Raw genomic sequence first — 14,683 nt, forward strand, 5'->3', positions numbered from 1 at the left:
GCCTGAAATGAGTAGTACATAATGTCAGGGCCTCCATTCCGGAAGAAAACAGATATTATTTTCCCTGATTAGTCATGCCACACGGCACTGTAGGACTATTTTTGAGAAGAAAAGCATGGCTTTGGATTGTGCGAAACAGGCCAATCATGAAAATCCATATTTTTAAGCCTCTAATTATGCTTTATACATGATTATTCATCCATAAGGTAAAGATTTCCCTCACACATATGTGCTAGTCATTCCCGACTCTAGGGGGTGGTGCTCATCTCCGTTTCAAAGCCGAAGAGCTAGTGCTGTCCAAAGACGTCTCCGTGGTCATGTGGCCAGCATGACTAAATGCCAAAGGTGCACAGAATGCTCTTATCTTCCCACCAAAGGTGGTCCCTATTTTTCTACTTGCATTTTTTACATGCTTTCGAACTGCTAGGTTGGCAGAAGATGGGACAAGTAACGAGAGCTCACTCCATTACGTGGCACTAGAGATTTGAACCGCTGAACTGCCGACCTTTCGATCGACAAGCTCAGCATCTTAACCACTGAGCCACCACGTCCCTCTCATTCATCCATAGGAGGCATTAGTTATCTCTAGATAAAATCTATTTAGTGACCATTCAAAGTTAGAACAGCCCTGAAAAAAGTGTGTGATCAAAATTCAGTCAGCTTGGCAACTGACTCACACTTATGACCGTTGCTGTGTCCCAAGGTCACACATTTACAACCATTCGAAAATCAAAATCAACGAGAAAGCCAGATTCACTTAATAACCATGTTACTAACTTATCAACTGTGGTGATTCACTTAACAACTGTGGTGAGAAAGGTCATAAAATGGGGCAAACCTCACTTAACAAATGTGTCACTTAAAAACAGAAATGTTGGGCTCAATTGTAGTTGTAAGTTAAGAACTTCCTGTACTATGTAGCTAAGACTCTTGTTAATTTTGCTTTGGAAAGGCCCTGTGTTTGATAAATCTCCTTATGTTGTCAAACAACATCCTTTTAATTTAGAATTGATCTTGAGACCATAAGTCGTGCTTTTATGCGCACGAAGCTCAACCGAATGTATGATATTTCAGAGCTGAAATAAACTTATCTTTTATACAGTAATACGTTATTCGCAAGAACACTACAAGCAGAGAGCCTCTGGATGAACAGAAAGAATCTGATGAATAAAGAATCTGAGAATCTTAACTTGATTTAGAAGTGAGAACAGGCTCTGGAGAATCAATGTGACATAAAGCAATACTTAAGTGAAATTTTCGGACTGAATAGGACTTTGTAGCTCAGGAAAGAAGAACAGAAATACAACATACTATATACTACATTTATACCTCAGAAACTGTTTGGGAGATACTGGGTGTAAAATTCACATATTTGGAAGGTGCCTACTTTGGGGACTTCCTTCCTTCCTTCCTTCCTTCCTTCCTTCCTTCCTTCCTTCCTTCCTTCCTTCCTTCCTTCCTTCCTTCCTTCCTCCCTCCCTCCTTCCTTCCCTCTCTCCCTTGCTCCTTCCTTCCTTCCCTCCTTTCTTCCTTCCCTCCCTCCTTCTCTCCCTCCTTCCCTCTCCCCTTCCTTCCTTCTCTCCTTCCCTCTCTCCCTTGCTCCTTCCTTCCTTCCTTCCTTCCTTCCTTCCTTCCTTCCTTCCTTCCTTCCCTCCTTCCCTTCCCTCCTTCCTTCTCTTCAAAACCAAATGGGCCTCTGGCATTAAATTTTTAAAAAAATGTCTCCAAGCTCTTAGTGACTGTATTTTGTTTCACAATGAAACTGGAGGAACAGGCTAACTTTACTACATGCCAACCTTCAGGGTATTTAGAAATGAACAAACAAAGAAAAAGAAGCATAGTGAGGAATCTGGTCATTGCCCAAAGAGTGTAGGCAGGAACTTGGGTAATGGAACTTCAACTATGACCTCTAAATTTTCAGTAATGAGGTCAGAAATGGGCCTGATGGAAAGGAACGGAATCATTCTCCCTGGTACCTTGGTAACCAGGCAACCATTATGCTAAGCACATGCATCATTTGGACATGTGGCCTTAGGGACTAGAAGAATGTATATCCTGGTGTTCCTATATTAGCTTTGGGGCCTGTTCTGTATATATACGTACTGTACATACAGCACAACAGTTACATCCTAGAGGCTCATACATTTTCACTCATTTAAACGGTCTTTTAATTTTTCGGCTCTGCTTAATGATCTTTATCATACCGCTGAGGCAATGTTTTAGAGTTCCAGTATGCGTGGAATGAATTAGATTTCAACAAAAGTTCCATTTTAAATCTGCTTCCCCAAGTCTTCCACAACCGACTGTAAAAGCAATGCGTGGATGATACGATACACTCCTAAAACGGCATGACGTTAATCAAAGGGTTGTGATCAAAGTGGCACGCGGTATCATTTCCGGTGGCAGGGCCCAATTAATAATTCATGGTGGCCGAACATTTTTAAAAGGAAAATTTGAACCTTACGTAACGCTCTTTAAATTATTAATTGCAGTGTGGTATTATTGTCCATTGCCCCCCAGGATACATAAGAGGTTGCAGACATTGGAATTTAATTTTCTTTTTGTTATTTGCTGCGCAGTGGAAAACAATTGATTTATGAATCAATTATACTAAGGGCTGTGGGAAATAACACTGACCGAAAGAGTGTTAACATTGGGCAAAAAGTCATGAAGAAGCTTTCATTTATCTTTTTATTCACATTTTATTCGCATTTGGCCTTCTGACTAGATTAGAAGTCAATATTCCCTAGAACTTTCTAGATCAGCATTTCTCAAACATATTGGTGTCAGCCTCAGGACCCCTTTACATTGTTAAAAATGACTGAGGACCCCAAAAAGAGTATAGGTGATTTCTATGTATCAGTAGAATTATGTACAGGTAGTCCTCGACTTACAACAGTTCATTTAGTAACTGTTCAAAGTTATAACATCATTGAAAAAGGTGACTTATGATCATTTCTCAAACTGAGGACCTCAGGGTCACGTGATCAACATTTCAGATAGTTGGCCACCAATCCACACGTATGACGGTTGCGGGCTCCCAGGATCATGTGATCCCCTATTGCGATCTCCTGGAAAGCAAAATCAATGGGGAAACAAGATTTACTTAACAATCGTGTTCCTAATTTAATAACTGCCGGGAATCACTTAACAATCGGGGCCAAGAAAGGTCGTAAAATGGGGCAAACCTCACTTAACAAAATGTCTTGTTTAGCAACATAAATCTTGGGCTCAAGTATGGACATAAGTTGAGGACTACCGGTATTAAAAATTAAGAAATTTGTATAGACTTGGTAGACCTGTGAAAAGGTCTTTTTCAATCTAAGATCCTCTGCCAGAGGCCTGGAAGTTTGAGGATTCTGCACAATATCTTCTTCTTTTTTTCTTGCTTGCTTTGCTTTCTTGCTTGCCTATATCCTGCCTTTATTATTTTTACAAATAACTCAAAGCAGTGGAACACACAATATTTCTTCCTCCTCCTATTTTCCCCCAGAATAACAACCCAAGGTGGATTGGGCTGACAGACTGGCCCAAAGTTGGCTCTCATGACTAAGGTGGGACTTGAATACATGGTCTCCTGCTTTCTGGCCTAGTGCCTTAACCACTAAACTGGCTCTTTAGCTGTTACGTTGTTGGTTTGAGCTTTGAGCTTGGCAATTTGGCTGCCAAACATTTCGTCCCCCTTCGAGGAGATATCTTCAGTGCCAGGGGTGGGTTGCTACCAGTTCTCCCCGGTTCAGATGAACTGATAGCGGCGGTGGCAGGAGGCTCCGCCCACCTGCCCAGACATTATCAAAAACACTCTGCGCATGCGCAGAATCTGTGCACGCTCCCAATAGAGAACCGGTAGCACTGGGATTTGAATCCCACTACTGTTCAGTGCGCTTTGGATGTCTCCTTGAATGGGGACGATACATCTGCAACCAAATTGCCAAGCTCAGAGCTCAAACCAATAACATAACTACCAACCCGAGCTACTAATATTTAAACACATTTCTTTTAATTGTTCTTAGCACTGCATTCTTCTGAATAGAGAGCTCTGACATTGTTCTTGGGATTGTTGGAGCCATTGTTTCAGTTTATGAGTCATAGAACCCAAGAATCTCTCAGAGTGTCTCTAAGGGGCATCTATCATCACCACTGACTTCTCGCTTATTATCACAATGCCTGGATTATAGGCTACTACCTTCCTATCTATCTGGATCTAGAAGTCCCACAAGATCTTAGCCTTCTGATTCTCTCTGACTGTTTGTGGAGTCTCCTGTCTGGACTTGGGAGGATTTAGTCCAGAGATCCTCAACCTTTTGGGCACCAGGGACCGTGGAGAGAGGTTTTTACGTGGACCAGGGGGTGGTGGTACGGTTTCGCATGCTGCCTGCATCCCATGGATGGGACTCCGCTTCAGTGGTGGGTTGCCCCCGGTTTGCACCGGTTCTATAGAACCAGTAGTAAAACTGGTGGGAGGCTCCGCCCACTGACCCCAACGTCATCTAAACGCTTCTGCGCACGCGCAGAAGAGAGAGAGAGCATGTGTGGCCCCGCTACAAACCGGTAGTAAAGATAAGTAGAACCCACCCCTGATCCACTTGTTTGTGTGGCCTGGTTTCTGGTATGCCACTGCCCAATGCTGGTCCATGGACCGGGGATTGGGAACCCATGATCTGGCCCATACACTGTGCAGATATTCCGGTACATGATGCCAGCTACATACATAGAAACATGTATGTATGTATATGAATACTTTCTAAGTATTTTTTTTAATCCTTGCATTTTTTCCTGCTTGATTGCTCATTACTTTTGCCCTTTAAAAAAAAAAAAAGTTTGGTCTATCACTATGCTTAATGTATGGACACCCCCAGCAAATCAAGATTATATATAAAAAAAGATGCTGTTTGTGCAGTGACACCATGACACAAATATCATCCTTATGAGAGGTAGTATTCAGCCGGTTCAGACCAGTTCAGCTGAACTGGTAGCGGAAATCATGGGTGCTCCCCCCCGCCCCCCTGGCTCTATGCCATCCTATTTAGGAACTTTTTTGAGGCCGGGCTCATGCACGGAAGGCGCGCGAGTGAGCAAAGCACATGCGTGGAAGACCGGTCGCATATGCAGAAGACGAACGTGTGCATGAAGTGAGCGGGAGCGGGCGGGATGAACCAGTGGTAACAAAATGTGAAACCCACCGCTGATCCTTATGTATTTGCATCCCGATTTTACAGGATTTCTATCTTGACATCATCATGCATGCTTCCTTATTCTTCTCCATGAACCCATGGAGTATCGCGTATCAACACATGGCTAAACTCACATGGTCTTCCAAGATAAGCAAGGTCATGGCAGATAAGTAGCTACCAAACTGACTGCTAAGCTATGCCAGGACCCTAAACTAGGCTAAGGTCCTGGCATAGCCTAGGCTAGACTAGAATATTGAACAAATCCCAACAAATGTTTGCTTTGTTGCCAGGAAACATAAATGGCTATCTTCATGGAGTCATTAAGGGTCAAATTAATTTGAATATTAGTTTGAAATTAGTCAAACTAATTTGAATCATTGATTTGAATATTTTTTATTAAGGCTCTTTGTATAAGATAAGATGTATAAATTAAGAAGAACAGGTTACATTCTCAAATACTAGGACTTAGAAACTGGGCAACTCAAGAAAAACTTTACAGAAAGACTGTACATTATCTTAGTCTATCTCTTTGCCAGCCTATGAAAAAGTCTTGGAAATGTGCCTTGGGAAAGGTTGCCATCTGCTGATCGATATTGAGAATTTATGAAACATAAACTGAATCATATTTGCAGCCTTAGACATTAATTTCAGTAGAGGGATTAAGCTGTCTAACTTTTACTTATCACATACCTGGTCCACTTCATTCAAGAAAGCTGCTGAAGTTCTAAACAGGATTTTGATGTCACTCATGGGCTGAAGGAAAGGAACGATTTAAGATTAATCCAGACAAAACGGAGTGCTTGTATTTTAAATGGTAGTTTACTTTCTTGGAGACGCCAATAATTCTTAGGATGTATTCCTAAACTCAGCTGGCTCAATGTCCATGTTTTAGAGGGGATAAAGTGCACAGTTGCAGAGTAAAGTCAGAGCTAGTTGCAGTGATTTTTTTTCCCAGATACCCATCAGAATTTTCACTTATGTTATCAGTTGTATAATAAATCTTGTTTCTCCTTCTATTTGCTTAGGAACTGGTGTGCCTACGTTCACACAAGGCTTCAGCCCACAATTGTGGTTGACAATGTACAAAGCTACAGCTCTGGGAGAGCCAAGCCATGCACTTGGATTACAGGATCCTGTGGAACAAGGTGTGTAATAGGATTTATATCACTGAGGTGCTTTTTAAATGTTGATTAGCTACATTAATGAAGAGTGTGAAAACTGCTTAGAAATATTCAATCCTCTTAGGCCAATCTGTAGGAAGAGAGAACCTGAAATACACAAAATATTCCATCCAAGGATGGGATAAAGGAAACTAATATTAAATGATGTTTCTGCTAAAGATTCTGGAAAAATTAAAGTTTTCTTAATGGTGGAACACAGAATACAGTTACATATCAACCTTCCACCTATTTCAATCTAGTAATTGGGAAAAACTATCCAAAATTCCAGATAAGAAGGTATTTTTTAATGCTAACTGGAGATGTTGAGGTTTGAACTTTGGACTGTCTGCATGGAAGGTACATGATTCTTCCTGTTCTTATACAAAACAATAACAACCGAGTACAATATCTTTAAATTATTAGTTTATAACTTGTTTTGACTAACTACTTATAAGCCAAGTTTTATTTTTCCAAGATATGTGCCACAGGATTCTAATAATTAATTTAATTTCAGAAGAAGAATATATCCCCCCAAAATGTAATAGTTATGCTACATTCATTTTCATAAACATTTGCTCGGTTAAATAATGGATTATTTGTTCAAATCATACATATCTCCCTTAAAATAATTACAGAACAAAGTAAAAAGTTCATTACTCTCTTTAAATGTTCTGGCTGGATAATATAATTAATTTCTTTTAATTTCCTGTGTTTTTGTATGGATTTGTGTGGTGTTTGTGTGTTGGAATCGTAGAAGAAAAGCAAGGACCTTTCTCCTATAGGGATGCTTTTTCATTTTATATGTTAAGGACTACAAACCAGTAGTTGATGGATTACTCTTACGTCTTTTGCTTTTAGTTTTTGGAATATGATACCTGCACAGCTTGATATAAGTGCTTCTAAGAATAGAATAGAATAGAATAGAATAGAATAGAATAGAATAGAATAGAATAGAATAGAATAGAATAGAATAGAATAGAATAGAATAGAATAGTTGGAAGGGACCTTGGAGGTCTTGTAGTCCAACCCCCTGCTCAAGTAGGAAATCCTATACCATTTCAGACAAATGGTTATCCAATCTCTTCTTTAAAACTTCCAGTGTTGGAGCATCCACAACTTCTGGAGGCAAGTTGTTCCATTGATAGAGTAGAGTAGAGTAGAGTAGAGTAGAGTAGAGTAGAGTAGAGTAGAGTAGAGTAGAGTAGAGTATTCTTTATTGGCCAAGTGAGATTGGAAAACCAAGGCATTTGTCTCTGGTGCATAAACTCTCAATATACATACAAACAACAAACTAAATATAATCATAAGATACCAATAGGAGAAGGTAGTAGAAAAGATGAGAAGGATAATAGTAACACATCCCTACTAGATGGGTAAATATCCATAGACATGAGACAGTACTGTAGGAATTAGGTATTCAGTAGAGTGATGGCACGAGGTGAAAAACCTACCTCTGTATCTAGTTGTTCTGGCATTTCTGGATTATAATTAATTGTGTCAATATAGCACGATCTTAAATCTTTAATCATAAAGTTAGCCAACTACAAGAAGTTAGACTGTCATGGTCAGGCAGATTTTCCTTATCCACGTGTACCCTTTATTTGTAGAATGTCTGTGACCATTGTCTGGGAAGATATCTGATTAATTAAGAAGAATCAGATATCTGATTAATTAAGAATGAATTAAGAAAGATACCGGTATACATTCTATCAGTCACTCCAAGAAACAAACCTCAGTTTACCTATGAAAGGTGGCAAACACTAGCCAGAATAATATGAGGGATATCTACGGCTGCCTTTAAAGAAAAGAGAATGAACTAAACTAAACGAATTATTAAAGGGTTTAGATTTTTGACCCATATTCACCATTTTCTACTGAATATTATATGTGCTGTTTTCCTGCCTTGCCAATGGATATTTCCTATTTAAACTGTGCTTTGCAGCTGAAGTAATTCTTTCGCTATGCTTTGCGTAATAAACCCTTTCAGCTTTTATTGTATGTGTTTATTGCTTTTGACTCCGCAAACTGCTGCCCCTTTTTCAGTGTGCCAAAACCAGAATGTCTGTGAAAAAGTGTGTGTTAGAAAAGACAATTCAAACACGAAGTTGTGTAACACTATTACATTATGTAACATGTATAGGTGAAGTCTGTTTTCAGACAAGACTGAATTCTCTTCTGATTCAGCGATTGGACTAAGGCAAGATCATTTATGCCTTGGTATTGGAATGGCTGGTTGACAAATACAATGAGATTTTGCAGGCATCCATAGTCAATGAGTTTGTAGCTCCTCAGAATTTCATCTATTTTTCATCCAGCTCTTGTACAGTAATCTAAACTGACAAGGTTTTCTGGGCTAAGAAAGCTTGTAAATATCATCAGATCTAAACAGAACAGAGGGGCATTCACCTCCTCTGTGTTCAGAAGTGATATAATTTTTGCTGTCTAGGTTATTTCTGGTACCCAAGCTGCATATTGGCAACTCATGATTAAGGATGCTTTGTAGCTGATCTTGAATACAGATATGAATTCTTAACTTTGTTATTCATAAACTATCATTATTCATCAAGAAAGCTTATTTAGGAGCATTTGCACTTCCTAAATTTTCTCCAACCACCCTCAAACCAAGTTTTTTTTTTAAAAAAAAAGTCTATTTTGAAAAAAAGGGTATTTTGGAAGTAGATAATAGAATAGAATAGAATAGAATAGAATAGAATAGAATAGAATAGAATAGAATAGAATAGAATAGAATATATATTTTTATTGGCCAAGTGTGATTGGACACACAAGGAATTTGTCTTGGTGCATATGCTCTCAGTGTACATAAAAGACAAGATATGTTCATCAAGAATCATAAGGTACAACACTTAATGATAGTCATAGGGTACAAATAAGCAATCAGGAAACAATATCAATATAAATCGTAAGGATACAAGCAACAAAGTTACAGTCATACAGTCATAAGTGAAAGGAGATGGGTGGTGGGAACGATGAGAAGATTAATAGCAGCGCAGACTTAGTAAATAGTTTGACAGTATTGAGGGAATTATTTGTTTAGCAGAGTGGTGGCGTTCGGGAAAAAAACTGTTATTGTGTCTAGTTGTTCTGGTGTGCAGTGCTCTATAGCATATAGATATATAGCTAAGTAACAATTCTCACACATTAAAAGATAAATCTAAAGCATAAATGAGTTAGAAGAGACTTAAGAAAAAATTGAAGTCTAGAAACAAAACTGATTTGCCTATCTCTACCTATGTGTTGGATGCTCTATTTTTAAGATTTCAACATCTTAAAAATAAAAATTTTCTGCTTGGAGAATTTCCTGAAGTTGAAATGGATGGTCATTTGCCTTCCTTACCCAAGCATTTGGTAATTCTCAAACCTCTTAAAAAGAACAATGTTTTCATTCAGTTTTCCTAAATCTAATACTAGTTTGGGAAAGATTTGTTTTAATTCTCCAAATGTGTATTTTCCAGGACCTTCAAACCTATTTGTTCCATTTTCCACTAGGTGGCAGGCTGGCATATCTATAACATACGATTAAATTCCAGAAGCAATTTTTTAAAAAAAAAAAATGTAATCCATCTCCTTTTATAAAACTCAAAACCATTTCAGTGTCCGTATCTTTGTTGCTGTGCCTGAAATACCCTTCATCTAAGATCAACAGCAAATTTAATTACATAGTCATTCAGCATTTGAAATATGCATGGACTTGTTTTCCTCAAACCGTTTCTGTTTTGAATCAGATCAGGCTGCAGTCTTAGTTTTAGCTCGGATATTCATGTAAGGCGCTGAAGACAATTGATTAACAATCCATGGCAATCCAAACACATTTCTTATTCTTAAATAACTGAATATATGTGAAAGGGATTTAAATGATGATCAGGGAAAAACCTTCTGAAATTCTGAAGTGTATTGAGGACATGAGTATTAGCGTCAAAATGTGCCTGGAATTCATAACATTCTTCCTTTAGCCAATATTAGCATTTTCTCCACTCACCACGCAGTAATTTGTTTCACAATGGTTGCTTATATTCTTACAAGATACAAATTTGATGGGAGACAAAGAAAAACAACCTATTAAATAGACAAGATTCTATAACTTCAAGAAATGATAGGAAATTAAAAAAAAAATCATGAACACGGTGACTTATAGAACTCACCTTTCTCTCCACCAAAGGTCTAGGCAGGGCGGAGTACAATAAGCAGTTTAAGAATTTTGAGAATATTTCATGGGTATTTTCACAATTTACTTTGTGCACAAAAGCATTTATCCATGACCAGAAGGCAAATGGTGAGTTTTGCTCTCTCTACCACTCAATCACATTTTCTTCCTTGGTATTTTGTTGGGAGAGTAGAAGTAGACATCTATCCCAGGAATGGCTATGATGCCTTCCTATAAAGAAATATGATACTGAGAGTGTTTCTTTGCTATGTAGCAAGGCTTTACTGCCTGCAATAAAAGCTTTCGTGAGGAGCGAAGAATCACGACCACACATTAAGTTCCATTTAAGCTGAGTTATTGCTCATGGCTAGGCACAAGAATCTAGTCAACTAATAGTCAGTGCTAAATTGGCGCTAGATAGGAGTTAATGGAATTTGAGAAGTAAGGCTGCTTGTGGGAACCTATTGATTCCAGGCTAATTCCTCTCTTGACTCTGCCCCCAGGCTCTGCCTGTCATTCTCCTACAGCAGGGGTGTCAAACTCAAAGCCTGCGGGCTGGATCGGGCCCTCGGGGTGCTTAGATCTGGCCCATGGGCCCACCCTGGAAACAGTGAAGGACCAGCCCGTGGTGCCTCTGCCAGCAAAAAGGAGCCTGGGTGGGCCGCATGTGGCCACCCCAAGCTCCATTTTTGCTGGCAGAGAGCTGCAGGAGGCCATCACGGCCGAAAACGGAGCCTCAATGAGTGACATCAAGCTGGCCATGCCCACCCTGGCCATGCTCCCTCTCACCTCCGAGGTCAAACACAACATTGATGTGGCCCTCAATGAAATCAAGTTTGACACCCCTGTCCTACAGCTTCAATTCTTAAAAATAAATGGATAAGTGGAATAAAAAATCTTTAAAAAACCCTTAAGGGAGGGAGCAAGGTTTGCAACTCATGTTCAGCCTTGTCCTACACAAAAGGCCTTAAAAACAGAAGATGGCATCTCTATTCCTGAAACTCTTTCCTCCATACTAGCAGAAGGTCCACTCACTGTTTGTTAACAGATAAAATCCTGGCTATTCCTTTTCCAGCACTTTACTTTCCAAGACATCCTTCGCTTCTTACTGCAATAATCTGTTCTTTAGTTGGGGAAATAGAAGTCTGCCATCTTTGTGCATGGCTCTTCCACACATAGCCAGACAATGTGGAGAAAAAAGGGAGGGTCATACATCCCTGATCATAAAAACTCCTTGATTTTTTTCTGTATGAAGTATTATGAGCCACGGTGGTGCAGTGGTTAGAGTGCAGTACTGCAGGCTACTTCTGCCGACTGCCGGCTGCCTGCAATTTGGCAGTTCAAATGTCACCAGACTCAAGGTTGACTCGGCTTTCCATCCTTTCGAGGTTGGTAAAATGTGGACCCAGATTGTTGGGGGAAATATGCTGACTCTGTAAACCGCTTAGAGAGGGCTGTAAAGCACTGTGTGAAGCGGTATCTGAATCTAAGTGCTATTGCTATTAATTTAAACTGAGTACTTTGTTCATTGCACAGAGTATACTTAGAATCATCCATACTATCTAGAACCTTGTGATGATGGAATCTTTATTTTCAGAGTAGATCCCAAATGCATGGCCAACTATGCGTAGGTTGTTGCTTGACTGCAAAATCCAAAGTCATCCTGAGTAGATCGCAATGATAAGAAAGAAGATGTAAATGTGAGCAAATCCCAGAAGGCAATTTGGTTGCGAAAATCTCCCCACTAATTAGATGTTACTCTAGCAACCCGAAAAGGTTTCTAGGGATTCACTTGAGCAGAAACTTTGAGTGGACATGAGTATTTCGGAACCAGATTTCATGCTCTTAATTACACACATTTGCATTGCATCTTATTCATAGTCATGCTGAAACCAAAGGCATAATTTTAACTTCTGGAAAAAATGGATATTTATTCAGTTTTGCTCTTAGCCTACTGCACTCCTTGCCTTCAGTGTAAGTGATGAAAATTCAAATAGGAATCTCAAGTGTAAGGGCTATAAATAAGATTACATTTGATATAATTTGCTTTTTAATGTATCATCCTCTCCTTATGGCAAGCTATTTTTGTAATATGCTATAATTATTACCCTTTCCTATAAAATTGATTCCTTTCTTCTGGGAGTGACTATTTTGATCTTGTATATTTCATAAAAGGTAACACAGGTACCAGTTCTACCCACTGATTGTGGCTTCCAGAAAAAAAAAAATCCCTGATCTCAAAGTTGCCCATATATCTGGAGGTACCAAGACTGATGATGGAACATGATGGGAAATTAAAATGGCAAATTTCGACTGCTGAATGTTACTTTCAACTTCTAAATGAAATAGGAGTATGTTAAAGGTTTCTGAAGTTCTGGAGCTTCAGCAGTCTGCCAATAGGTACTCGGTGGGGAATCTAGACTGGACTGGACTGGACTGGACTGGACTAGACTAGACTAGACTAGACTAGACTAGACTAGACTAGACTAGACTAGAATAGAATAGAATAGAATTACAGAGTTGGAAGGGACCTTGGAGGTCTTCTAGTCCAACCCCCTACACAGGCAGGAAATCCTATACCATTTCAGACAAATGGTTATCCAATTTCTTCTTAAAAACTTCCAGTGTTGGAGTACCCACAACTTCTGGAGGCAAGTTGTTCCACTGATTAATTGTTCTCGCTGTCAGGAAACTTCTCCTTAGTTCTAGGCTGGATCTCTCCTTGATTAGTTTCCATCCATTGCTTCTTGCCTTTCCTTCAGGGGCTTTGGAGAATGGCTTGAGACTCCCTCTTCTTTGTGGCAGCCCCTGAGATATTGGAACACTGCTATCATGTCACCCCTAATCCTTCTTTTCATCCAACTAGACATACCCAGTCCCTGCAATCATTCTTTATATGTTTATTTTAGTCTCCAGTCCCCTAATCATCTATGCTGCTCTTCTCTGCACTCTTTCTAGGTCTCAGCACCTTTTTTACATTGTGGTGGCCAAAAGTGGATGCAGTATTCCAAGTCAAAATATTTTACTTGTTCTTACCAACATCTGTAAGGTGGGGTATATTTTGTGCTCAGGGCTTCATCTCAATTTAAGGAAAAGCAACACCATGATTATATTAACTGTAGTAACTATATTCAGTGAAGCTCATTTTGAGGGTGTCATAAAATAATGACAGAGGTGGGTTCACACAATACAAAAAAGTCAGGGTCCTTGGTGCTCTCTGAGCTTGGCTATTGTCTTGCAGATGTTTCATTACCCAGTTAGGCAACATCATCAGTGCTAAAAAAACAACCAAGCTCAGAAAGCACCAAGGACCCTTCATTTCAACCCTGAATGACAAATATTCTCCTTTATCGATAATGCAAAACAGTGATTTTTTTACTGTGATTCTTGTGATGACTAGATCTCTGTGCTTTAAGAAACAGAGCCTTTTTGATCAGAAAGTGATCAGAAACAGGGCCTTTTTGATTTGGCCCTCCGTCCCTAGGATTCTTCTTTCAGATGTTATTTTGTTTACTTCTCAGCATTGAGAGGAAATGCATTAGTTTTTTTTCAGTGTGATACCAATTCCACGGTTCATAAACATGTCATTTTATTGCTCTACAATTTCTTACTTTTTCTTGGGAATTATTTCTGCTTCTCAGACATCGCTGAAAATTTTCCTCACAGAGCCGATGATCATATATACTTAAATAAATGCCTCCTCTCATTCATTTGTGCTCCTGAAATGTTTATTATTATTAGCTTTGACATGCCTTGATTCTGTCAAAAAGCATTTGCTTGTAGTCTTCCACAAGATGCAATCAATACACTTCAAAACTAATCCCCCTGTGGCCTATTACTGATCTATCATCCTATATCATGTCGCTTCACCCTGACCTCCCACTAATATCTGCTTTTCAAATCACCTTGCAGTTCCCAGTCAAGGACCCACCAAGTTTACAGGATCAAACATATGATAGTTACTTCACTGGAGTGGAAATGCTGTCCAGGATACAGTGGAGGAACATGCCAGCCAACAGGTATGGAAAATATTTAAATAATAATAACGACAAAAACCTTTTCTGATAATTAAAGTCAACTGGCTATCAAACTGGTGCAGAATAGAAAAGCTTCGTTGTTGTTAGTTGCAAAGTCGTGTCCGACCATCGCGACCCCATGGAAAATGTTCCTCCAGGCCTTCCTGTCCT

General features: G+C 39.3%; 1 protein-coding gene across 2 annotated transcripts in view; it reads left to right on the forward strand.

The window, feature by feature from the left end:
* MMRN1 (multimerin 1) overlaps nt 1-14,683 on the forward strand; it is an 82,891-nt gene that overhangs the window by 11,952 nt on the left and 56,256 nt on the right. For both annotated transcript variants that reach the window (XM_034440482.3, XM_034440483.3), the window contains exons 2-3: nt 6,200-6,319; nt 14,409-14,515. In XM_034440482.3, the coding sequence (XP_034296373.2) occupies nt 6,200-6,319; nt 14,409-14,515 (227 nt within the window). The remainder of the gene's footprint in view (nt 1-6,199; nt 6,320-14,408; nt 14,516-14,683) is intronic.

Source organism: Pantherophis guttatus, chromosome 8 (assembly GCF_059756535.1).
Source record: "Pantherophis guttatus breed Tessera chromosome 8, ASM5975653v1, whole genome shotgun sequence".
Taxonomy (NCBI): Eukaryota; Metazoa; Chordata; class Lepidosauria; order Squamata; family Colubridae; genus Pantherophis; species Pantherophis guttatus.